Source organism: Hippopotamus amphibius, chromosome 17, assembly GCF_030028045.1.
Source record: "Hippopotamus amphibius kiboko isolate mHipAmp2 chromosome 17, mHipAmp2.hap2, whole genome shotgun sequence".
NCBI classification, from domain to species: Eukaryota; Metazoa; Chordata; class Mammalia; order Artiodactyla; family Hippopotamidae; genus Hippopotamus; species Hippopotamus amphibius.
Window position 1 is genome coordinate 56,028,653 of NC_080202.1, and position 26,864 is coordinate 56,055,516.

The following is a 26,864-nucleotide window of genomic DNA, read 5'->3' on the forward strand; positions in this document are numbered from 1 at the left end:
TCTGCCGTGAAGACCCCAAGGGGCCTGACTCAGCGGGACTTCTAACCCCGGTCTCGCGCCCAAGGTCTCGCGCTAACTGTGCGGCGGCTCTACCCCTGTTACGGGAGCACGCAGCATACCATGGCATGTACAGCCCACACTTCGTTTACCCTTTCATCTACTGGTGGACACTTGGGTTGTTTCCACCCTTTGGCCACAGTGAGTAATGCTGCTACAGCACAGCACTATCGTGCAAATACTTCAAGTCCCTGCATTCAATTCTTGGAGGTGTATACCCAAACAGAATTGATGGGGCAGATGGTGATTCTAGCTTTAGTTTTTTGAGGAACTATTATACCGTTTTCCATACAGGCTGCACCATTTTACATTCCTACCTACCAAGGATTCCAATTTCTCTATAACCTCACCAACACTTTTTTTTCTGTTTAATTGGCAACTCTTTTGCATTTTGAGAGCTTAAAAATTTCCAAGGGATTTTTCTGTATACAAATCAACAACCAACCAATCAACCAGCTAAAACTCCCAGAGAAAGAAACCCTTGGTATAAGCAGCCAAAGCCTAGATTTTAAGGTTTTCAAGCCTTTGGGTATGGGGAAAAAAAATAGGCGGGGGGAACTTCTTCACACAGAGAAAAAATCTGTGACTCAATAAAGGCTGCCTAAGGGCTAAGCCAAATTTCAATATATACCATATGCAATTTGCAGCAAAAGAACAGCACACCCATATTTACACACACACACACACACACACACACAACCATGTGAGACAAAGTGAAGACTTCTACTTACCTAGAGGCATGAAGATAAATTATTTGACAGAGTACATAAAACAAGCATAAAAATTAAACTTTTATTTCATGATCACATTTCATTTTAAACTCAAATAATGATACAAATTTAAAAGATGAATTACCGTTACCAGTCAAATACAGAGCCCACCAAGGTCAACAACATTTACAGACACAAAACCGGAGTTAAAAAAAAACAAAACAAAACTCCCAAAACACAAAATGTGAGTACAGAACTTAGAGTGACTCACATCGCACACAGCAATGGGAGGCAGGCAGCCTGGAAGTTGTGTTCCTGACAGATCCACCTCACTCCACTTCATTTCCCTTTTGACAACAGTTACCAGGAATCCTACCACTGGTGGTAAGAGGCTCCAGCTGCCTGGGGTGAATGTACTCAAACAGCATTAACAGAAGCTATTTAACCTCTGCTGCCTAGTTTTGCAGATCCATCATGAGCAAAGGGAGCCCCAGCCTGGGAGAGTGAGCGACACGGGAATGCAGGAGCCAGTTCCCAGCTGACATGGAGGCCGGCAGCCTTGTGAGATGGTCTGGGGATCCACTCCTGGTCCCACTCACTCCCTGGTGTAACCCCCGCCCCCTCCTTTGAGTATGGCCAGGAACTAGTGACTTGCATCTAGTAAAGAGAATACAGCAAAAGTGATGATGAGATGTCACTTTCAAGACTAAGTTATAAAAGACGGTGACTTCTGACTTGCTGGCACTTCCCTCTGGCTTTTCTCACTTGCTTTCTTTGATGAGGACAGGTGCCTGAGGACAGCCGTGAGAAACTAAGACTCTCAGTCCAACAGGCTGTGAGGAACTGGCTCCTGCCAAAGACCGCATGTGTGAGCTGAGAAGCGGTCCTCCCCTGGGTGAGCCCAGCCAACATCTTGACCATGGCCTCGTGACAGACCCTGAGCTGGAGGACCTGCCTCAGCCACGCCCAGATTCCAGACCCAGAGAAACTGTGAGAGAACACAGTTGTTTTAAGTGGCTAAGTTTTGGGGTGATCTGTCATATCATATTAGTGACATAAAACTAATACACCTGGGGAAGCAATAATGTGCTTAAAGAGATAATAAAACCATTTGTATTAATTCTGAAATTAATTTACAAGTTATTTATATAAAATCAACTAACAACTGAGTTTATCTCAACTTCGAGAAAGAAAACCAAAACCTTATAACTTGTGACGAAAGAATTTAGTGTTCCGTACAAATGAAATTTCTCTGAGGGTTCCGGGTAACTACAGAGTTTTCTGACTCCCTGCAACTGCCGTCAAGTCTGAAAATCACACTCCATAAAATTTCAAAATTTCTAGCAGGTTTTTAAAAACAATGGAAAACAGAATATTGTCTATCTCCTTGGTTAAATTTACTTTGCCATAAAACCCTTCATCTGTACAGTTAATTATCACTTTTAAAAATGGGGAATGACTGCTAACAGCCACAGGGTTTCTTCTTGGGGTGATGAAAATATTTGGAAAAGATAATGGTGATAGTTGTACAACCTTGTGAATATACTAAAAAAAAACCCCACTAAATTGTATGCTTTACAATGGTGAATTTTATGGTTTCTGAATTATATCTCAATTAAAATAATTATGTTATGCTCTTATGGATTAAAGTTAACATTTCCATTTAGACGTCTCCCCAAATAGTTACATTCCATTCCCAGACACGCATATGGAATGGTGCTGGCTGTAAGAAGATATATAAATGACAGCAACCTGCCACCACAGCTTAGATCTCACTACTTTTTTTTTTTAATGCATTGCATCCTCTAGGAAAATTACCAGCAAAATCCTCCCCTAGTAAATGTGTTTTTTTTCTTAAATGTGTTTTTGTTCATTTACAAATATTAGATTCCTATTTTTAAAACTTAAGACAATTTTTACCTCATTTCACAGTACTTGATTAGCAGCCCCCTTGCTACCAGCTACAAGGTAAGAAAACAAGAAAACGTATCAAACAAAAAACATTTAAAAAGAAAGAATGTGCAAATCTTTTCAAAGATTCAATTTCAGCATCACATGATTTATTTAAATGTCATTCCCAGACACACATGGGGTGGGGTGGCATACGCTCCCTACTATTACATAGTAACACATATGCCACACCCAGGAGAATCTTTATGTGACATGTGGCCTAGTAGTTTCAATCAAAGCATGATCTTTCAACGAGAGAAGGGGGGAGATGAAAACATTGACACATTTATAGCATGATCATAAGGAACGCGAGACAGATGAACTGAAAAACAACCTCTTTGAACAATCATAATCGACAGTACAAGTTTCCCTTATTCCACTAGTTTTAAACAACGAATATGTGTAAACTTTAATACCAACTCTGGCAGATTTAGCAGTCTTACATCTCTGATTTTCCATCCTAAACATCCTCCAATGTACCATGAAGACGAGAGCGGGCCTCCTCCACCGAGCCTTGCTGCTCGGCCGGGCGGTCTGCGGAGGCGGCCTCCTCTTGCGGGCACCCTTCATCAAATACTTCGGTAGTCAGAGCCCCGGGCTACGATGGCAGCAGCTTCCCACTCCACAGTGAAGAAGGAAACAGTTCCAAAAAACCCAAATATCACCATGACCAGGAGTTGCCAGTGAAGGAGAAGGTAGTTACTGTAGAAAAACGCCACGGCTGCACAAATGGACTAAGAATAAACAAGACAAGACAGATCACAACATGCACACAGGGGACCCAGCCGCCCTACGAAGAGCCCCACCACTCTCTGACCCAAGGCTCCCTGTGCCTCGCCCGCACTCCTGGCTCTTTCTGCATCTAGACGGCACTTCCTTAGTCACTAGCTCGCACACACACCACAAACTCCCGCCAAGAGCTGGGAGCAGTCAAGCACGCCATCATCTGTTACTTAAAACAGTAGTTTGTAAAAAACTGCAGTAATAAAATAACGTGCAGGAACAGTGAGAAACACACTTGTTACGTGTATACTAGGAATGCTGGCATCTAAGGAAGGAAGGAGGGACCTGAACATAAAGTCTCTTATACAAGTGACAGGGCAAAAAAGATCACACTACTCATTGCTTCCTAATTCTAATCATAAATCCTTTCATTTTTAATTAATTTATTTATTTTTGTAGCCACACCAAGCGCATATGGGATCTTAGTTCCCCGACCAGGGATCAAACCCGTGCCCCCTGCATTGGAAGTGCAGAGTCTTAACCATTGGACCACCAGGGAAGGCCTACAAATCCTTTAAAGGTTGTCTTTGACTTTCATTTAAGAAATATCAAGAAAATGAAGTTAAAGTACTAAAAAAAACACAAAAAAAACAAAAAATAAAAACATAACCCTGCTTTAAAAAATTTAAACACAATCTGAAGAAGAGGTTACCTGCACAAATTTAAAGACGGCAAAAGCTGGTGCACTGTCTTCAGAATAGAGAAAACCTAGAATACTAAGCAGCTGGGTATTGAAGCAGCTGTCTCCAAGACCCAACAGGAAGCTGCAGAAGATGGCAACTTCTTTGCTGAGTAAAATAAAATTAGAGTGAGCATTAACAATATTTGTTAAGAGTCATTTAAAATGTAAAAGCAACTCACCCACAAAAGCATTTTCCTTTCAAGTTTTAAACACTATGGAACAAGAATGAATAAATACTGGAATTTACAAAGTCAGAATTTATGCTCAAACGCACTCACCTTCCCAGGCTAGCAAACTCTGATCTATTAACTACTGGGGAGTGAACACGGTGTTTGGGGCAGGGCTGCCCTTGGATTGTGGATCGAGACATAAACACCCACATCGACAATGAATTTGAGAGTTGAGTACAATAAAATGACACTCTCAAAACTCCAGTCGACACTGTGAAAGGACTGGGCGGCTGGCAGATCACCCCCTGCTCCTCACTGCTCTTCCTCCAGGCCCAAACTTCTAGAGATTCCACTGCTCAAAAGGCAGATATAAAATTCAAATCAGATACTTATGTGCTCCTTCACAGATCAAGAAAAAGATTTAGTGGGAAGAAAGGTTAAAACCAACAATTAGAAAAATAACTTGGGATTCTCTATGCATTCCTATTTAAACTCATTCTGGCTCTATTAACACTTGACAGATGACCTTATAAAGATAACAGACTTGCAGAAAAGGATTAACTGCTCCATTCTAAATTCCTAGCCATCCTTTACCTCCCGCTCTTCCTTAAATTACTAGAAAAAGGGCAGTAACTGTACCTGGGCTTGATGTAAGCACTGCTATCAGTTCCTTCAACAGGCGCTATAGGGGCATCCCCAGGCATGTTGAGAAATATTAAGTAAAAAGCTATAAAATGCACCAGGATGCCCAACAGCACAACTGGATTCCTGCCAAAACGATTATTCTTGCTCAGCAGGCCAAAGAGGCTTCCACCTATAAAATCAATGAAGTAGAGAACAGAAAAACCCAAAGCCAAGTTAATATATCTAAATCTTAGTTCTTTAGAAAAATAAATGGACAAACCAATAGCTAATTTACTTGATCTTTTTTGTTTGTTTTGTTTTCGTTTTTGTTTTTTCGGCACACGGGCTTAGTTGCTCCGTGGCATGTGGGATCTTCCTGGAGCAGGGATCGAACCTGTGTCCCCTGCATTGGCAGGCAGATTCTTAACCACTGCGCCACCTAGGAAGCCCCAATAGCTAATTTAATCAATGAAGGAAGGAAGGGAGGGAGGGACAAATACAAAAAATAACTGTTGAAACAGAGGAAATTTTAAAAAGCAAAACAGACATCTAGGTAAGATGGAGTAATAGGGACTGAACTTACCCCCCCCCCCCAAAAAAAGTACCAAAAATGTCTTCAAATCTGTGTTTTGAAGACACAGGTTATCAGGCAACAGAGGGCAGTGATCTCTGAGAGACAGGAAACAAGTGAGGTGAGGCCCACACCTGCCCCAGCTGACTGAGAGGCTGTGGGCTGCAGGGAGGGAGAGGGAGGGGAGAGGGAGAGGGAAGGCAGGGGGAGGCCAGCAGCCTCCCTGAGTTGAGGAGACAGAGCTGAGAGTCTGAGGAGACGAGGTGGCTGACTTCCCAAGACAGGATATGAGAGGAGAGCTGATCAGCACAGATGTGAGTAAATTAGCAGAGGCTGGGAAAGGACCTTCCAAGAGGATTAGAGGTATTAGTGCCCTGCCCTGGGCTGGGAAGGGTGCCTGGTCCCACCAGCCAGACTGGAAATCTTATTATTCACGGGCACTGGGTATACACAGAAAGGTCTTCCCTCGGGGGGGTGAAGGATAAGCAGCCCTAGTCTGAGCACTACTCTGATCCCATCAAACAAATTTGAAAAGCAAGACCTAAAAATCAGTTTCCAAGCAAAAGAACCACATCCAAGAACAAAGCTCAAGAATATTAACACGAATACAAAAAACATCCCGTACCCAGCAAGATACAGTACTGAATGGATGTACTGAACAGACCATTGCTGAATAAGGAATAACTGGTAGTATAATAAAGACAGAGATTTGGCCTTTGCCTGGTCCTCCTCTCCTCCCCTGCTTTCTGGCATGGGCCTCCTAAAACCCCAGGAATTTCCACAGTGAAAGGAGTGTCACTAGTTATCTTAACTGATCCCTTCCAACCACACTAGATTTTATGCTTATGAGGTGATCCTTGAGGGGGTCTGGAGGTGGCCCTAGATAGTCAGGATGGGGGCTAGTGTCCAGAAGGACCCAGCCTTGATTAGAGGGTTGGAACTTTCAGCCCCACCCCCCAATCTCAGGGCAGGAGAGAGGGGGTAGCGATTGTGTCCAGTCACAAATGCCGGATGATTTAATCAACATAACATAGAGATCTTCATAAAAATCCCCACACAACATTTGGGAGAGCTTCCTGGTGATGACTGCATCCACATGCGGGAGGGTGCCACACCCAGATTCCAAGCAGACAGAGCTTCCTATACTAGGGGCCCTTCTGGACTCTGCCCTATCACCTCTTCATCCAGCTGTTCATTTGCATCCTTTATAACAAACGTTAACAGTAAGTATAGCATTTTCCAGGGGTGTTGTGGGAACCCTTGAATGGGTAGCCAAGCTGGACAGAAGTGAAGGCAGCCTGGGGACCCGGGACTTAACGACTGATGTCTCAAGCGAGGTTGGTCTTGTGGAACTGCACCCTTGAACCTGTGGAGTCTGATGCTAACTCCAGGAGTCAGTGTCAGAACTGAACTGTATCACTGGACATCCAACTGGTGTCAGAGATTCAGAGAACAAGAAATTCAGGAATGCTAACACACCTTCCCCAAGTATTTTAAGAGGAAAAGCTAGAAGAGACCACATGTTTTCTTACAACAGTGATAATAAAAAAAAAGACATACCCATTTGGATAAAGGTAAGCAAGGAAACAAATCCAAGGACAGAGAGGTGAAGTATATTTAAAATTTCCATAACTGTAACAAACTGATTTAATGCCAAAAAAAAAAAATTGTTTTAACCAACCTAAAATTTCTCCAATGCCGATGAAAATCCCAGAAAGTCCAATGAGGCTTTTCTCTTCTGTTCCAAATTTATTTATAGCACCGATACAGGTTCCATAGACACCAGAGAAGAAAGTCAATTCCAGGCCTTTAGAAAAAAATCAGATTTAAATTACAGTTGTCCCTCAGTATCCACCGTAGGTACCAAAATCCACAGATGCCCGAGTCTCACAGTCGGCCCCCTGCATCCAAGACTCTGCATCCTCAGAGTCAACCAACCGTGGATGGTGAAGCACTGAATTTAGTATGGAAAAAAATGCACAGTCTTCCTTTCCTGGTTTTTCTTCATGCCCAGTAGTATTTGAGCTATTAAGCATATAAAACAAAGATCACTCAGGCTGAAATGTTACTCCCCAAGCAAAGCATAATTTTATGTGATATAACTGATGAAATGGAAGATAGCCACTAGATGGCAGCTGTCGCATATTTCAGGTAAAAACATTCAACTCAAATAAACCAAGACCTCTTTATGTTAAAAATGGTCACTCTGTGTGTAGACGGGGGTGAGCAAAGGATATAATTAACAATCTTGTAACAGGGAAAGCAAAGTGCTCATTATTCTTAGGAATAGCTTTCCAAGGGAAAGGGAATATATATAAGACCAATATCTACTATCCACCATTAAAAGAGTTAATTAATTAATTAATTTATGGTTGCGTTGGGTCTTCATTGCTGTGTGCGGGCTTTCTCTAGTTACAGCACGCAGGGGCTACTCTTTGTTGCAGAGCACAGGCTCTATGCACGTGGGCTTCAGCAGCTGCAGCGCATGGGCTCAGTTGCTCCGCGGCATGTGGGATCTTCCCAGACCAGGGCTCGAACCCGTGTCCCCTGCATTGGCAGGTGGATTCTTAACCACTGCACCATCAGGGAAGTCTCCTACTCGAACCCGTGTCCCCTGCATTGGCAGGCAGATTCTCAACCACTGCACCACCAGGGAAATCTCCTACTATCTACTTCTGCTTAAAGGCAAAAGTTTTAATTAAACACATTTTCCCAGGAAAAGAAATTCAAAAAATTTGGGCAGAAAATTAGAGCAAAATGAGTAGAAGGCCTGATTCCCTAATACTACAAAACCTTAACTGAATTTTGAAGATATTTAATATTTATTTGACCTAAAAATAAGATGTTTATACCTATGAGGCACATACAGTTGAACCCTGAACAACACGGGTTTGAACTGTGTGGGTCCACCTAGCACTACAGGATCCACAGTTGACTGAATCTGCAGGTGAGGAAGCATGGATACAAAGCACTGACTAATCCATCCCTTCAAGCTGTTCAAGGGTCAACTGTAAAGGCAAAAGCAGTAATTAGCACATTAGAGCAATTTTTACAAGGAAACAGATTTCCTAAAGACCTAAGAGTATTCCACTGACTTTTATATCACATTATCACTCTAAGCCACACAACTCATTCCATTAGAAATTATCTTAATTCATGCCAAGTTACAAAGATTTACTCAAGATTATTTTCTGTAGTGCTCCATTTTGCCCTAAAATTACTGGTAGCGATGAACCAGGCCTCCTGGTTTTCAAACTCTTATATATAATCCTCCCACACTGAACTTGGGCTTGCCCTGGGATTTGTTTTCACCAGTGTGGGAGGGGGTCACACAGCTGCTGACACACATTGAGAGGTGGGAGGGGGTCACACAGCTGCTGACACACATTGAGAGATCCAAGACCCAGCTTGTATCAGACCCCTTCGGACATGCAAATGAAACTACCTTGGAAGTTTTAGGCCCAGCCACCCTTTAATAGCAGCAACAAGAGACCCCAACCGAGACCATCAGAAAAACCATTTAGCTGAGACCACAGAACTGTAAGAAAGTAACACAGTTGCTGTTTTCAACCCTTATTGTCATTAGGCAGCCACAGGAAACCAAAACTGTAGTTAACCCGATTACCTGTATAAGCGGTTGTAATGCTAAGAAGGAGCATCTCCTTGGTGACACATAACTTAAGAGACTTTTCTGTAAAACAAAGAAAAAAAATTTAAAACATTTCATTCAATCAAAACATCTCATCAATAATGCTAGTAAACAAATACATCTGGCAGAGGTTAATGATTCAGATTAAAATGTTTAAGGTATGGGGCTCCCTAGGTGGCTCCGCAACAAGAGAAGCCACAGCAATGAAGAGCCCGCGCACCACAACGAAGAGCCGGCGCAGCACAACGAAGAGTAGCCCCCGCTCGCTGCAACTAGAGAAAGCCCGTGGGCAGTAACAAAGACCCAACACAGCCAATAAATTAAAAAATAAATAATATATTTTAAAAAAAGTGTGTAAGAATTCTGTTTAAAAAAAAATGCCTAAGGTATGAACTAACTCTGCCCTATAAATAAAATGGTGATTTCAACTGCTTAAATATTTTCTAGAGTTGTGTTTTCTCTTAACACATTCTCCAGCTCTCATGAAAACAAACAAACAAAACATGAACCAGAGAAGAAACAGAATCAAACCAAACAAAAGAATATTTCAACAGACTTGATGAAAGGTTAGGCTACTAAGGGAGTCAACAGTTGGCAAAGTGCTGCCCTGTGGCAACTCCTGAAGGAATTGTCACAGGGCAGCTTTGAGACTGGACTCAAGGTCAGAATCAGCAGTGGAGCTTTTTGACCACCAGAATCGGGGATACCACTTTCCGAGATTCTCACTCTCTGGATCTGAGGACTGAAACTTTAGTTCTGCATATTTGTTTCTGATCCCCTTAATGTTTATTTTTGTGTTGTTCAACTTAGCTGAAATCTGCAGTGGAAAATGCATTTCTGGGACTTCCCTAGTGGCACAGTGATTAAGAATCTGCCTGCCAATGCAGGAGACATGGGTTCGCGCCCTGGACTGGGAAGATCTCACATGCTGCAGAGCAACTAAGCCCGTGCACCACAACTACTGAGCCTGTGCTCTAGAGCCTGTGAGCCACAACTACTGAGCTTGCCTGCTGCAACTACTGAACCCGGCAGGCCTAGAGCCTGCACACAACACAGAGCAACTAGAGAAAGCCCATGCACAGCAAAGAAGACCCAACACAGCCAAAAATAAATAAATAAATAAATTTTTAAAAAAAGAAAATGCATTTCTAAAAACTGCACATTGTAACTGTCTTTTTGAACCTGCTCACATTTGATAATTTAAGGCCACTTATCTAGGATCCTAAACTAACAGATCCAGATTTTAGTGCTTATTCAACGGATGACCAGGAAACTCACATAAGTCACAAACACTCTGTCCTGAATTTCTCCATATACAAAAGAGGATTTTTTTTTCTTTAATTTCACTAAAATAAAGTGAGACTAAAAGCAGTAAGATATTTTCACCAATCAATTTCACATACTTCCAGAAAAAAAATACATGGTCAATACAGTTTAAAACAGTATTTTTAATTTAAAAAATTACATTAGCAAAGCATATTTACTTTTGAGTAATCAGAAGATTTAGCTAACAGAAAAGAAATTTTAAAACATAATCTAGTATGATCCTACAATGGTGAATTCATGTCATTATACATCTGTTCAAACCCATAAAACGTACACCAAGAGTGAACCCTAATGTAAACCATGGACTCTAGGTGACAATGACGTGCCATTGTTAGGTCCACTGATTGTAACAAATGTACCACTGTGGTGGGGACAATGACAATGGGAGGTTATGCATGGGTGAGGGCAGGGCACATATGGGACATCTCTGTATCTTCTCAATTTTGCTGTGAACCTAAAACCTCTCTAAAAAATTGTTTATCCAAAAAAACAAAAACAAACAAAAAAACCAACGTAATCTATTTGCAAAAACTGACAAACTAATCCTAAAATTCGTATGCAAATTCAAGGGACCAATAATAGCCAAAACAATCTTGAAAAAACAAAGCTGAAAGCTCAGGCTTTCCAATTTCAAAATTTACAATAATCCAACACAGCATGGTACTGGCAAAAGGACAGACATATATCTAGAAATAAACTCTTACATTCACAGTCAATTGATTTTCAACAAGGGTGCCAACACAATTCAATGGGAGAAAGAACAGTCTTTCCAGCCAATGATTCTAGGACAACTGATCTCCACGTGCAAAGGAATGAAGTTGGACTCCTGCATCACAACATCCATAAAAATTAACTCAAAATGGATCACAGACCAAAATGTAAAAGCTAAAATTATAAAACTCTTAGATAAAAATACAGGACTAAATCTGTGACCTGGAGTTAGGCAAAGCCTTCAGAGGACACAAAAAGCACAAACAACAAAAGATAACACAGATAAATTAGACTTCATCAAAAATTTAAAAGTTCTGTGATTCAAAAGATACCATCGAGAAAGTGAAAAATCAACCCAAAGAATAGGGAAAAATATTTGCAAATTATATATATAAGGGACTTTTCTCTAGAATATATAAAGAACTCTTACAACTCATTATTAAAAAGACAGGGAACTCCCTGGCAGTCCAGTGGTTAGGACTCAGTGCTTTCACTGCCAAGGGCCTGGGTTCAATCCCTGGCCGGGGAACTAAGATCCCACAAGCCACATGGCGTGGCCAAAATAATAATAATAACAATAATAACCCAATTAAAAAATGGGTAAAAGATCTGAGCAGACATTTCTCCAAAGAAGAGATGCAAATGACCTACAAGCACATGAAAATATGCTCAACATCTTAGGCATTAGGAAATGTAAATCAAACCCACAAAATACCACTTTCCACCTACTAGGATAGCTATAATCAAAAAGGTAACTCAAGAATGTGGAGAAACTGAACCCTTGCACGCTGCTCGTGGGAATGTAAAATGGTACAGCCACTTTGGAAAACAATCTGGTAGTTCCTAAAAGATTTAACATAGAGATACCATGCAGCCCAGTAATCCCACTACTCCTGGGTTCATATCCAAGAGATCTGAAAACATATGTCCACACAAAAACGTATATGTGAATGTTCACAGCAGCATTATTCATGATACCTAAAAAATAGAAACCCAAACTTTATAAACATGTTGTAACAGGGATGAGCCCTGAAACCATTACACTAAGTAAAAGAAGCCAATCACAAAAGATCCATTTATAAGAAATGTCCAGTACAAGCAAATCTATAGAGAAAGAAAGCAGATTAATGGATGCCTAGGGCTAGGGGTGGGGTTGGGGAGAGGAAATGGGAAGTGACTGCTGATGGCTGGAGGGATTCTTTCGGGGCTGATAAATAGGTTCTAATTATTTTTTTTTTAATTTCGGCCTTGCGGCAGGGACTGAACGCGGGCCACAGCAGTGAAAGCACCGCATCCTAAACACTAGACCACCAGGGAACTCCCTGAATAGGTTCTAAAACTGATTGTGGTGACAGCTGCACAACTCTGTGAATATACTAAAAGCCACTGATTTACACACTTTAAATGGGTGAACTGTATATACTACGAGTTATATCTTAATAAAATTATTCTATTAAGGAAAATAACCATAATCTAAAACCTTAAGGGGTCTCATCCCAGACTTTGTGTTCTTTTTTTATTAAAAAGAAATTCCACTATTTACACTATTTTATAATTTATTTTCACATAACAGAGCAAACATTTTCTACCATTCATGGTGATCATTTTAATGGCTATAGTAATCTATTGGATAGATATCTTGTAGTTGAACATTTAAATTATTTCCATTTCTCACTAATATAAACAGTAGTTAAATCTTGGCCAAAATTCTTTTTTTTTAATAAATTTATTTATTTATTTATTTATTTTATTGGCTGTGTTGGGTCTTTTTTGCTGTGTGCAGGCTTTCTTTTTAGTTGCGGTGAGTGGGGGCTACTCTTCATTGTAGTGCGTGGGCTCCTCATTGCCGTGGCTTCTCTTGTTGCGGAACATGGGCTCTAGGCACGTGGGCTTCAGTAGTTGCGGTACATGGGCTCAATAGTTGTGGCTCACGGGCTCCAAAGCGCAGGCTTAGTAGTTGTGGCGCTAGGGCTTAGTTGCTCTGTGGCATGTGGGATCTTCCTGGAGCAGGGATCGAATCTGTGTCCCCTGCATTGGCAGGCGGATTCTCAACCACTGCGCCACCTAGGAAGCCCTTGGCCAAAATTCTTAATTATTTCCTGAGGATAATCCTATTAGTAGAATTGCTGGGGTAAAAGTATAAACATTTTTAAGGCTTTTCATACTTAGTGACAAATCATCACTAAGTGACAAATCTTCAGAAAGTAATACAAGTGTATATTCTTAGCAATGTGGTCTTACACATGTGAGTACCTATGCCCCATGTGTTGAGAATTATTTTTTATCTTTTGAAATTTGATAGAAAACTGAATTTGCATTTCTTATACCTAGTTTATAATAATTCTCCTTTGTTTATATTTTCTACTGGAGTGTTTATGCTTTTCTTATTGGTTCATAACTCTTTATCATATACTGTAAATCCTTTCCCTGCAATTTTATAACTTCATTAATTATTTTGAGAGATCAAAATTTTTTATTTTAGGTAACCAAGCATCATTCTTTTCCCTTACTGTCTGACAGACCTGTCTGAAAGGCTTTCCTCTACCAAATTAATTCCTTGCAGTTACTATTATGGTTTTATTTTTATATTTAATCTACCTGGAATTTTAGTATAAGACACGAAGTATGAATCTACATTTTTTTTCCATGCATCAGCCGTCTGGCCTTGCTTTTTAAGACTCTTTTACTGTGTTCCGTATTCCCTTAAGGATACAGACCTGGGTCTAGACTTCAGTTCTACTGCTCTCTGTATTCCAGTGTTTACAAATGAATTCATAATAGGTTTTGATATTTATTAGGGAAAGTTCTTTTAAAGAATTATCTTGGCTACTGACAAAATGAACTTTAGGAACCTTTCATCAGGACCAAGAAGTAAATTTTAAAAAATTTTACTGAAATTTTCTAGAATCACATTAAATATATACTTTCAGTTGAAGAATTAAGTGCCTTTCAGATAAGCTAGAGAACCCTTTCTGTACCACACCTACTACAGTACCAACTGAAGGAATGTCATGATTAAATAATAAATGAAACACTGGCTCACAGACAAAAGCTTCGACATTCTTTTTCCTTTCTCTTTGCCTTTGGCTTCTGTGTCACCTTATAACGTCACATGGCTCCCCAACTGCCAGGCACTGTCACCTAAATTTCAATTTTCTTACCCTGTAGCATCTTATATGTCTTTTTTTTTAGAAATTTTATTGAGATACAGTTAACAGACAATAAACAGCATATATTTAGAGTGTACAATTTGGTATCCCAATCTCCCGATTCATTCCCCCCAACCCTCCCTGCGTTCCCCACTTGGTGTCCATGTGTTTGTTCTCTACACTTCTCTCTGTTTCTGCCTTGCATTTCCTCTTTCATAGTTGTTAGCGTTTGCCTTATGTATTGAGGTGCTCCTATATTGGGTGCATATATATTTATAATTATCTCTTCTTGGATTGATCCCTTGATCTTTATGTAATGTCCTGTCTTGTCTTTTGCAACATTTTTTATTTTAAAGTCTATTTTATCTGATATGAGTATTGCTACTCCAGCTTTCTTTTGATTTCCATTTGCATGGAATTTCTTTTTCCATCCCCTCACTTCCAGTCTGTATGTGTCCCTAGGTATGAAGTGGGTCTCTTGTAGACAGCATATATATGGGTCTTGTTTTTGTATCCATTCAGCCAGTCTGTGTCTTTTGGTTGGTGCATTTAGTCCATTTACATTCAAGATAATTATCAATATGTATGTTCCTTTTACCATTTTCTTAATTGTTTTGTTGTTGTTTTTGTAGGTCCTTCTCTTCTCTTCTATTTCCTGCTTAGAGAAGTTCCTTTAGCATTTGTTGTAGGGCTGGTTGGTGGTGCTGAATTCTCTTAGCTGTTGCTTGTCTGTAAAGCTTTTGATTTCTCCGTCGATTCTGAATGAGATCCTTGCTGGGTAGAGTATTCTTGGTTGTAGGTTCTTCCCTTTCATCACTTGAAATATATCATGCCACTCCCTTCTGGCTAGCAGTTTCTGCTGAGAAATCAGCTGTTAACCTTATGGGAGTTCCCTTGTATGTTATTTGTCGTTTTTCCCTTGTCGCTTTTAATAACTTTTCTCTGTCTTTAATTTTTGCCAATTTGACTACTATGTGTCTTGGCGTGTTTCTCCGTGGGTTTATCTTGCCTGGGACTCTCTGTGCTTCCTGGACTTGGGTAGCTATTTCCTCTCCCATGTTAGGGAAGTTTTCAACTATAATCTCTTCCAATATTTTCTCAGGTCCTTTCTCTCGCTCTTCTCCTTCTGGGACCCCTATAATGCGAATGTGGGTGCGTTTAACATTGTCCCAGATGTCTCTTAGGCTGTCTTCAGTTCTTTTCATTCTTTTCTCCTTATTCTTTTCTGCACCAGTGATTATCACCATTCTGTCTTCCAGATCACATATTCGCCCTTCTGCCTCAGTTAATCTGCTATTGGTTCCTTCTAGTGTATTTTTCATTTCAGTTATTGTATTGCATATCTCTGTTTGTTTGTTCTTTAATTCTTCTAGGTCTTTGGTAAACTTTTCAATCTTTGCATCCAGTCTTTTTTCAAAGTCCTGGATCATCTTCACTACCATCTTTCTGAATTCTTTTTCTGTAAGGGTGCCTATCTCCTCTTCATTTAGTTGTTTTTCTGGGGTTTTATCCTGTCCCTTCATCTGGTACAAAGTCCTCTGCTTTTTCATTTTCTCTTTCTGTGGCTGTGGTTTTCAGTTCCACAAGACTGCTGATACTGCTTGATACCGCTGTCTGCCCTCTTGTGGAGGAAGGTATCTAGGAGGCTCATGGGTGCTTCCTGATTAGAGGCACTGATGGTGGGTAGGGCTGGGTGGGTGGAGCTCAGTAAGGCTTTAATCTGATTTGGTGGGTGGAGCTCAGTAAAACTTTAATCTGCTTGTCTGCTAATGGGTGGGGCTGTGTTCACACCTTGTTGATTGTTTGGCCTGAGGCTACCTAGCACTGGTGCCTACAGGCTCTTTGGTGGGGCTAATGGCAGACTCTGGGAGGGCTCACACCAATGAGCACTTCTCAGAACCCCTGCTGCCAGTGCCCGTTTCCTCGGTGAGCCACAGCTGCCCCCCACCTCTGCAGGCAACCCTCCAACACCAGCAGGTAGGTCTGGTTCAGTCTCCTATGGGGTCACTGCTCCTTCCCCCTGGGTCCTGGTGAGCACATTTTTTTATGTGCCCTCCAAGAGTGGAGTCTCCGTTTCCCCCAGTCCTGTGGAGGTCCTGCAATCAAATCCCGCTGGCTTTCAGAGTCTGCTTCTCTAGGGATTCCTCCTCCTGTTGCTGGACTCCCAGGTTGGGAAGCCTGATGTGGGACTCAAAACCCTCACTTTAGTGGGTGGACTTCTGCAGTATAACTGTTCTCCAGCTTGTGAGTCACCCACCGAGCATTTATGGGATTTGATTTTAACGCGATTGCACCCCTCCTACCTTCTCATTGTGGCTTCTCCTTTGTCTCTGGATGTGGGGTGTCTTTTTTGGTGAGTTCCAGTGTCTTTCTGTCAATGATTGTTCAGCAGTTAGTTGTAATTCCAGTGCTCTTGCAAGCAGGAGTGAGTGCACGTCCTCCTACTCTGCCATCTTAATCCTATCTGTCTTCTCTTTTTTGACTGCTGCTTTTTTTCTCATTCAAACCCGACAGCCTGATATCCCATCACTACCGAACCCTACACCAAGTAACCAGCCAGCTCCGTGATAAGACGCATGAGGTCCTAGCTGTATTAGAGTCTCATTTTACAGAGAAGTTGAGGCAAAGTTTGTACAACTGTCTAGGAAGGACATCCTGAATCTGGTCAGTATCAAGAGATGTCCAGAGAGGGGTCCAGTAACAGAGCAGGGAGGCTGCATCAAGCCTTGCGAGGCTGAACACACCGTCCCATGAGCCTGAGGGTCATCAGTCTCCCTCTGCCTGACTCCACGCTCACCAAAGACACCAACGTGGCTTTCCAGGCCTCTCATAACAAGCAAAGAATTCCCCGTTTGACCCTGGGTAAACAATTTCTCTAAGCCTCAGTTCTCTCTTCTATAAAATGTAGATTATGATACGCATGTTACATGATACTCATGGAACTGTCATGAGAACAAAATAAAATAAAACACATCAAGAGGTTTAGCCAGGAAGAACACTCAACAGATAGGCGTAACTGGTCTCACACGCTGCTGGCTCACCCGAGCTCCTGCTCTGTTCTGAGGAGTGACAAGCGCAGTGTGAAGAAATGGTCTGTCCTCACTTCCTCGGGTAAACTCCCTCCTAAACCTCTGCCGCCGCCTCCTCAGGCCTCCCACACACACTTGCTCAGGTAGGGCACTGAATTAGCCTCCGTCCCTCACACCCCCACGTTACAGAGATACGTATTGAGGTGACTAGCGTATTTCAGAGCGGCATACCTGGAAACATGGAAATACTGGGGTATTGTCAGTCCAAAGTTACCAGGGAAAGGGGGAAAGGCAAATGCTGAAGTTGTTCCTGAACAGTTCCTGCATTTCAGATACAGAAAATACTTACTAAATGCATCTACTGCCTTTGTCATATTGTTCTGGGCAGACCTGAAAAGATAAAAAGAAAAAAAATTTCCCCCTGAAAATTGAAAAAGAGAACAAAAATTTATGATCACATTTTCATGTAAGTCTGTAAAAGCTCTGTCTTCTACATGGTCTGGCAAACACTTTCAGTGGCATCAGTGCTCTCTGCTCCAGGGTGTCCCTTCATGACCCAGGTCCTTGCTTCAGAGGAAGTGGTTAAAGTGCCACCTGGACGGCTCTTTATGAATCATGGACCCGATTCTCTCGTATTAAATGTATGGCATGGAGTCATGCACATCTTTTTCAGAATGATCCTTCAGGCAGGACAGAAACTGCCTCCTCCCTGATGTTTCCAAACTATAAAAACAATCTGTGAGGGCTCAATCTTCCACCACTCCAACTACGTGCAAACTACTCTGTGGTTCTTCAGTGTTAGAACTCTTCAAAAGCTTTGCCATCGTTAGCAGATGCAATCATCTACGGGTTAAAAATGTGGGCTTTGAGGCTGAGTCCTGCTTTGCCACTTATCAGTTGTGTGGTTTTAGACAGGTGACTTCATTTCTCTAACTTTCATTTCCTCATTTATTACCCAGGGACACCATCACTTACCTGTGAGAATTAAATGAGATAAAGTAACAAGTGCAATTGTTTATAAGGTTACGGTAAGGAAGTTTGTAGGAAATTACATTTCTTACCTACTAGCCAAATATACTCCTAGATCTTTAAAGAATATCATTTACAAACAAACCAAAAAAACACCCCAAAACCAAAAAACAAAAACCTAAAGGATTTCTAGTTGACTTAAATAAATTACAAACACAAAAAAGGCAGTATGTTCTAACCAACAGGAAAACTTTTTTCCCCACCATAAAAACTCATGCCTTCCTTAGAAGTAAATACTATGTAGGCACCATTTAATGACAATACCTGCATCTTGTACTTGGATAGGATTAAGCGTCAATTAAACTATTTCACACTCAAGGCCCCAGATAAGTAGAAACTGATTTGTACTCTATAACTATTAAAATACAATCAACTCACCTAGTACTCAGCTGCAAACCATTCCAAGTGGACTCCACAAAAGTCGAATCCTCTAAAATTAGATTCTACCTATTTCCTCAGTGGCTTCTAATCACACCAAGAATAAAATCCAAACTCCTGCCACAGCCTTATGTAATCGACTTGCTGTCTGCTGCAGACACTCGTACTTGCACTGTGCGAGTCCCATGGGCAGGCCCCCCGGCAGTCCCAGCACCCACCACACCACAATCCCTTCCACCCCTGGTGTTTGCTGCAATGGCCATCAACTGACCTTCACTCTTTCTCACCACCCAGCTCTCCACCACCTCCCCCTCTCTCACTGTCTTCTAGCACTTACTCTATTTCCTTCCATAGGCATCATCTACCAGTCCCTCTACAATTAAGTTCCATACAAACAGGGACTTCTCCGTCTTGCTCACTACTCCTTCCCTTCCTTCAGAAGAGGGCTGGCACATGGTGCTATTTATAGAATAAAGACACAAGTTCCAAGTTTGGAAGACAATTCAGGAGGAGAGAAAGCTATAAAAGACTAAGCGGTACCCCTCAGCACTGCACCTGATGACAGTTACATGATCCCCTATCTATCAGCGAAGTTCCCTGAAAACAGGGGCGGGTTGTTGTCCTCACAGCACTAACACCTCACATTTGCTGAATGAATGGGTGCTTAATTTTTGTTGAATTTGTGGCATTCATCTTCAGAGACCTCTTCTCCCAATATCCACTGGTTTGTGCTTAAAAACAACGTATGTGATACACATATACATACATGTTTGTATACTTCTATAAACACTTCTTTTTTGCTTTGAACAGTGCAAATTTTGAAAGCTTAAAAATCCTATGGCTGGTGAATTTTATGCCCTTTTTGGGCTTTAAAAAGGCAGCACAGAAAGTTTGATGCAAAATTTTTAACAATAGATAAAATGCTATAAGGCAAGCTTCACAATTTATCAATTCACAAACAAAGCAAAAGAACAGTGCCAAAGATTTCTCATTCCCCTTTCTTCAAATCTAGATGATAACCTGCAGAGAAATCATCTGTGATGTTTTAAATAGTTTTACTTATTACTGAGATTGGCCCCTGCTTCCAGTGGCAGGGTCTGGGGTAGGGGTGAAAGGCACCATGTCTGGCCCTGAAGGTGGCAAGAAGCAGCCCATGAAGTAGCCCAAGAACCAAGTAATGCTGGTCCTTAATTCCACTCCTGTTTAAACATTTGGATTTCCCAGCCATAACATCTATTGCCACCTATAGCTAGAATGAAGTGTTGTTTTGGAGCCTGTTGTACATTTAAAAATAAACTTTTGTTGGGAATTCCCTGGTGGTTCAGTGGTTAAGACTCTGTGCTTCCACTGCAGGGGGCAAGGGTTCAATCCCTGGTCTGGGAACTAAGATCCCTCATGCCGCATGGTGTGGCCAAAACAAAAAACAACAACAAAAGCTTTTGTTTAAAAAAAAAAAACAGTAAAGAAAAGAAAGAAAGACGTATGCTCAAGGTAATTCACAATTTTTAGAAAAACAGGACTGTGTACTTGTTTCCCTGTAGGGTCTATGTCATGGAAAACTACCTGCACAGGTTAGTGCAAAATCCAGAGCATGGGTGTAACCACAGCTCCTCTATGATGACTGTTGATGGCCCTGCCACTCACTTGTACCACGTGATCGGAGAATGTTAGAGTAGGATCCGAGAAACAGTAACTGAGGACTGTTTTCTTTTTTCTTAATACAGAAGTTTTACATTTTTAAAAATTAATTAATTAACTTATTTATTTATTGGCTGCACTGGGTCTTCATAGCTGCACGCAGGCTTTCCCTAGTTGCAGCAAGTGGGGGCTACTCTTCATTGTGGCACGTGGGCTCAATAGTTGTGGCTCACGGGCTCTAGAGCACAGGCTCAGTAGCTGTGGCGCACGGGCTTAGCTGCTCTGCAGCATGTGGGATCTTCCCAGACCAGGGCTCAAAACCGTGTCCCCTGCATTGGCAGGCGGATTCTTAACTACTGCTCTACCAGGGAAGTCCCAGGACTGTTTTCTATTTAGCTGTATGAGCCCATATCCTCACACATTAAAACACATGTGACATCTGCTGAACTGACTGAGGAAACTGAGGCCTAGAGAAACTCAGAGGAACATTGCTACTGTCCAGAGTCACACAGCTGGTAGCTGGGATTAGACTTAAATCCCCCACAAACCTTTTCACTACCTCCCCTGCCTCTGTCTACCTTCCTGTCTCTTCTTTCTCTGCTTATTTGCTTTAAAACTTTTTCCCTCACATCTGCCCAATACTGGATTATCAGTTGAGGCTATACAAGGCCAGTAATTCCTAGGCTAGATCTACTCAAAATATAGTTTAAAATAGAAAGGAATGTTTCCAACTTACTCATTGACCTCCATGTCCTGGTCATCAGAAGATTCATCTTCTCCCAGGATGTTTTCAGAATCTGGTTTCCGAATGAGAAAAAAAAGAACAGTCCCCACAAGGCTAATCACTGTCAGGGCGATAAACACTGTTCTTCGGTCGCTCTCTAGGGAGAAAAAAGAAGGCGAAAGTAGATAGCACTGGCCATACAAACAGCTCCACAGGTAGTACTATGCTCAGTGCTATGTTTGTTTATAACCATCAACACACTTTATCATTAAATTTTACTTTATTGCATCAGTAAAAACCTAAGACAAGGAAATAAACAGGATACATCCACCTTTGTCTTTGGGTTAGAGAAATACTAACAAGTCAAAAGAAAAACAGCACAGGAACTTAACCATATTCTTTTAATCATAGAAGGAAAGAGACATAACAACTGAATTAAAAAAATCTTCTGACAACTGACTAGTCTACTCACACACAGCATAACCTTCTCCCACACTCTGAGATGCTGCTTGAAGCACAGCATCTCATAAACTGCAATCCTAGGGTAATAATATAATCCGAGGGAAAAGATTACTCAAAGCTAAAATCTGAGGACTCGGGGTACCAAGGTTCACTAGAAGAATTTGAACAAAGCAATACTGAGTATTTTCATGGAACTGTTATTTTGCTTTGAACTTAGCTGAATAAAGCACAGTGAATAAAACAAACCTGATATTTGAGTTTTCCCTTGCCAAGCAAAATATATGTAGAGATTTCCAAAGAACAAGCTGGGGGAAGAAAAGGAGGGAGAGGATATTGGGAAGTTATTTTCATAGTTATGGGTTTTGAAATAATTTTTCCATTACTTGTTAAAAAAAAGAGAGAGAGAGAGGCCTACTTAATTAAGGAAGTTATCTACCTGCCCTAAGTCCTTTAAAAGTATCAACTTCACCCTCCTTCTGAAAAACTCAATTGACCCAGATGGAACTGTCTCCTTCCACACAATAGCAGCCTGATTCAGAACCACCCTCCAAAGACCTGACTCACTTTGAAACATGTGATTTATTGGAGCTCTGGAAATGACTCCTTGGAAACAAGTTTACCCTACCTCTAAAATCCTATATTTTAAAGAACTGGTAAAAAAAAAAAAACAAAAATCAAAAAACATGATTTAGTTATCTGCATCTAATTGGATACTTTAACATTTTCCTAGGGAAGAAATCATTTACTTACACTTCATTTTCTGAATATACAATCTCTTAAAACAACATCTGCATTTGTTAAGACTTATCAAAGCCAAAATTTTAGGTGTTTAGGATTCATGAGGGTAAATCCTCAGGACAGATTCTGTGAATGACTTCTCGCTTTTTACTTAGGAAATATATAACATGCTATACCGTTCAGTGTTGATAGAGTTAATCACTTTGGAAATTAATTGTTAACAGCTATCAGGTGGCATAGCTAGGTGGGAAGAACATGGCCTTTGGAATCCGGATGATTGGCTCAGCTACTTTTGATTAAGCCTTTGTTATCTCATCTGTAGAATATAACACCTTCTCATCACAGGAGGCTGTGAGGATTCAAGAGCTCAGTAGCACCTAAAGTATAGCAGATGCTAAATACATCACGGTTAATATTATTTTCCATCTACTAATCATAAATTCCAATGTGGTAGGTCCATGCATTTTTAAATAATCCCATAAAATTTTAAATCTCTATCACATGTACCTAGGAACTTAACTCATGTAACAAGAAGATCTATGTTTTCAACACAACCGGGGTCTAAAAAATGGTGTGACAAAAAAAAATTATAGGAAAGACTGAGCCATAAGGATTATTACCTAGACTGTAAGAGTGCCCAGAAAATTCCACTGTTTCTCCCAATAGTGTGCTCATCTGAATTTATCGTCAGGCAGTTTCCTTGTGCTGTCCAAAGTACTAAAATTCAAACCAAAAGTTTAGCAAGGGAATGAAATCATTTAGCTTTATATATTAAACATGTAAATAATACTTAGATAAGACCCAGAAAATAGGGAAAATAAACATCAAAACACTTACCAGCAGCTGCAATTCCAATGAAAACAGAGGCTGTGTAGAAGGACCACGGGAAAGGCTGGATAAAAACGGCAATGTACATGCTAAAATATAACAGGTCAACGTATTACAGTCAAACAATACCTGAAACAATGCCAATTATGCCTTCTAGGAATCAATTCTGAGGGGTCTCTTCTTTTACAATTCAACCTAGAAAGGGCTTCTGTGGCATTGGAAAAAAGAGGATAAACGTGACCTATTCATTTCTTAACTTACTATTTCAAATTTGGGAACTCAGACATTGAATAAAAGTTTGCAACTGGCCTTTGCCAACAGCTCGGCACACAGTGCGACTGCAGTTCTAAAGCCCAGAAGAAAAGTTTAGGTATTTCATCTTAATTCCCAGTAGTCAACTTGATACAAAATAAGATTATTTTAGGAGTTCTTTTCAACTCTTGCTGAAAGTTTTCCAATACTACTTTTATTAGCCGTAAAATGAAAGCAAATATATACAAACCCCATCCCATTAAAACAATGCTATCCCTGAGCATCAAGTAGAGAGCCAAATGCCTAAAATACTAACTATAATCTATTCAATCCAAGTTGGCAAGTTCTTGTTAAAAAGTTTACTATGTGCTTGAAAGAAGCTGAAGGTGCTCTAATTAAATGAAAGAAAACTGGACTACTCACCTGTAAAATAAACCACTAGCAAACATAGAGAGTTGAGGTCCTACAATGGCAACCACTGACGGTGTAATCAAGTTTGAAGCAGAGAACACTCCATAAATAATTGCCATGCTGCACACATAACATACAAAAGGAAAAAACTCTTGAAACACTGTCTCAAAAGCTGAGTTTTTCGAATCTACTTAGAGTCTATAGTTTTTGGGTTTTTTTTGCAACAAGCACTCATATTCTTTAGTCAGAATTTATAATTATATCCTTATAGTGAATGTCATATTAAAGTTTTCACTTGTACAAAATAGTGAAGTCTTGTCAAATATTTCTTTGAATCAATCTGCCTTGGACAATACGGTTTTTAATGTACCTGTAAATTATAACAGCAGCTAATACAGCTCTATGAAGAACATATTATTAACCTCATTTTATGCAAGAGAACTGAAACACACAGGGGTAAGTAACTTGTCAAAAGTCCAGCTGGATAGCTGGTCAATGGTGGAGCCAGAATCGCACCCCTGGTAATTTGAATCCAGAGGCCCCAGTCAACCAGTCTGCTCTACAAATTTAGCCTACAACTCCTGGCAACAGCAGGAAATTTCACTGCTATAAATAATCCCATAGTTATAATCAGCTTAAGCCAGAATTTATTCAACTCAGTCTGACGGTCTCACTTGAACATCATTCAGCTACGTAGACCTAGTCCCAGTAGCTGGCTTGTAGCAAAGTGTGACTAAAACCATTTCAAAAATCATTTATAAGCCACTATTTATAATTCCAAGTAAAGTATTCTTTGGCTTTTATGACTCAAAAATCAAATGTTCTTTCATTTGTTCTTTACAATATACATGAAGACAAAACATTAAAAAAACTGTGGGATTATTACTAACCACTTAGAAAAATGGACATTAACATCCTTTTACTCTCAATTATCACATATAAGGTCAGGTTTAGGTTAGGAAACAACCAAATAAGAGTTGGGGGGAAGGGGAGGCTGCTGGCCACAATCTAGTATTTATCCATAGAGAAATTAAGAAATCTGCTTGTGTTTATATACACGTTTTACATTCCCAACTTCGATCACAATGTACTAGTGACTTACGAAGATCTTTTCGCTTCATTTTCTCCAATTAAAATTGGCACTAAACACCTTAACAAAAATCTAAAAACTCCTGATGACAGTATATGTTCATCCTATTGTGTTCTCCTAAACAGTCTAGATACAGAGAAGAAAAAACAATCACTAACAATCCAGTCACGTTATACTGTCTGTGATTTTGATGAAATTTAAGCAATTTCTATGATATACAAAGTAAAACCAATCATACAGAACAATACCTGGTATATCCACTGCCGTGAAAATCTGTGCTATTTAAGCTCCTGATGACAGTTTGCTGTGTGGAAAATAAAACTAATCAATGAAAAACGTTTTGTAATAGCCCTCATCCCAGAAAGTCGGTGTCCAAGTACTGAGAATACAGTAAAAATTCAAGATGTCTAATACTTAATACTAAAATTCGAACACAAGAGAATGGACTACAGAACACAAGGCAAACCAATGACGGGCGGGGGAGGCGGGGTGGGGAGGGTTAGAGACCATCTGTAACTAGGCCTTAGGTTTATTCCCTTAACTCTCCACGTACCAATTAGTCCTCAATATATAAACAAAACATAAAATAAATGGGTCAACATACAAACCCCAAATCAAGTAAGAGAAATAAACGACCGCAATAAGAAGAAATGTCTAACACATGAAATCAAACCTAATCACAGAAAACGAGGAAGCGTAGGTGACAAAATAAAAGGTGTAACTTAAGCCCACTATTAGACATAACGCTGATTACCATTTTTGGAATGCGTCATGATAAGCATTTCAAAGGAGGAAGATCAAATTCCAACTCACCGCTACATTTCCACAAGTTTGAAAGGCGGTGAACATAAACATAAAGGCAATTCCTAAAATAATGATGTTGAAAAGCTTTTTAGATTCCGGGGACATTTTGGCTCAACTCTGCCAAAAGGTCAGCAGCAGCCGAGGGCAGTCAGCTCTCCTCGGGGCGAACCCACTGCAATCCTGGGAGAAGAAATGAGGTGGTGTGAGGAGGAGGCAGATCCAGGAGCAGGGCAGCCAAGCTGTCCACTTCCAGGTCTTGGAGTAGAAGCCCGGGCTTAGGGTGAAGTTCTCCCCACGGGCATAGTTAGGACATTTCTAGGACACGATCCGAGTAGGGAAGAGCCCAACGCCCGGAGAAGCGCCAAGAACGTTGCTGTTCCAAGTTAAGGGGCCTGCGAGGGGCATTAGGGGCCGAGGGCGAGATGCAGCGGCCGGCACGGCCCCGCCCGCCCTGTCCTGACTCACCGCAGGTCAGGCGACCCGGTCACCTGACCGCAGCCGCTGCGCCGGCCGCTGGGCCCGCTGGGAAATGTAGTCCTGGGCGGCCTGGGCGGCTCAAGCGCACTGCTAGGGCTCGCTCGCCCGCTCGCGGGGGGAGCGGTGCCGACCTCGTGGGCTCTGGCAAGGCGGGGGGCGGTGCTAAAAGGCGGAACCCAGCGAAGGAGTTAGGAACTGCGGAAGGGGGCCTAGAGACCGCGAAGCGCGGCCTGGGGAGGCCGGAAACATAGAGGGGCAAGGTGAAGGAGCACCCCCTCTGACAGAGGCAGGGCTGAGGTGCAAGCATTAAAGCTGCGTGGAGCTTAGAAATTGGCACGAAAAGAAGGCGGAACCCAGTAGGGAAGCACCTCCCTTTCCTCCTGTCACAGCGCGCCTCGCAGCCGGAAGGAGCGTTTCGCGGGCTTTCCAACTGCCGGCAAATCCCGCTCCCCCTCCCACCAGCAGTGACTCCGCGCTTTTCGACCCGCCTGCCGGGCTCTGCGCAGGCGCGCCAGGCAGGGGCGGGGCGCGCGGCAGCGGTGTTGCGAGATGAACCAATCAGAGGATTCATTTCCGGGTGGCGCGGGCGCCATTTTGTGAGGAGGGCTATAAAGAGGCGCTG

At 41.4% G+C, this 26,864-nt stretch overlaps 1 protein-coding gene across 2 annotated transcripts; it reads right to left on the reverse strand.

Annotated features, from left to right (window-relative positions):
* Positions 1–852: 852 nt before the first annotated feature.
* MFSD11 (major facilitator superfamily domain containing 11) lies at positions 853–26,864 on the reverse strand. Of its 2 annotated transcripts, XM_057716841.1 has the most exons (14): positions 26,231–26,864; positions 25,775–25,945; positions 25,210–25,265; positions 23,884–23,991; positions 23,218–23,297; positions 23,001–23,097; positions 21,889–21,947; positions 21,193–21,337; positions 17,761–17,801; positions 9,173–9,238; positions 7,229–7,354; positions 4,992–5,166; positions 4,153–4,288; positions 853–3,451 (listed from the first exon to the last, which is right to left on the reverse strand). In XM_057716841.1, the coding sequence occupies exons 2-14, from the start codon at positions 25,868–25,870 to the stop codon at positions 3,287–3,289; spliced, it is 1,350 nt and encodes a 449-aa protein (XP_057572824.1). In that variant the 5' UTR covers positions 25,871–25,945; positions 26,231–26,864; the 3' UTR covers positions 853–3,286. The 2 variants fall into 2 exon arrangements, with proteins under 2 accessions (XP_057572824.1, XP_057572825.1); XM_057716842.1 differs by lacking the exons at positions 23,884–23,991; positions 26,231–26,864 and having other exon boundaries at positions 25,775–26,220.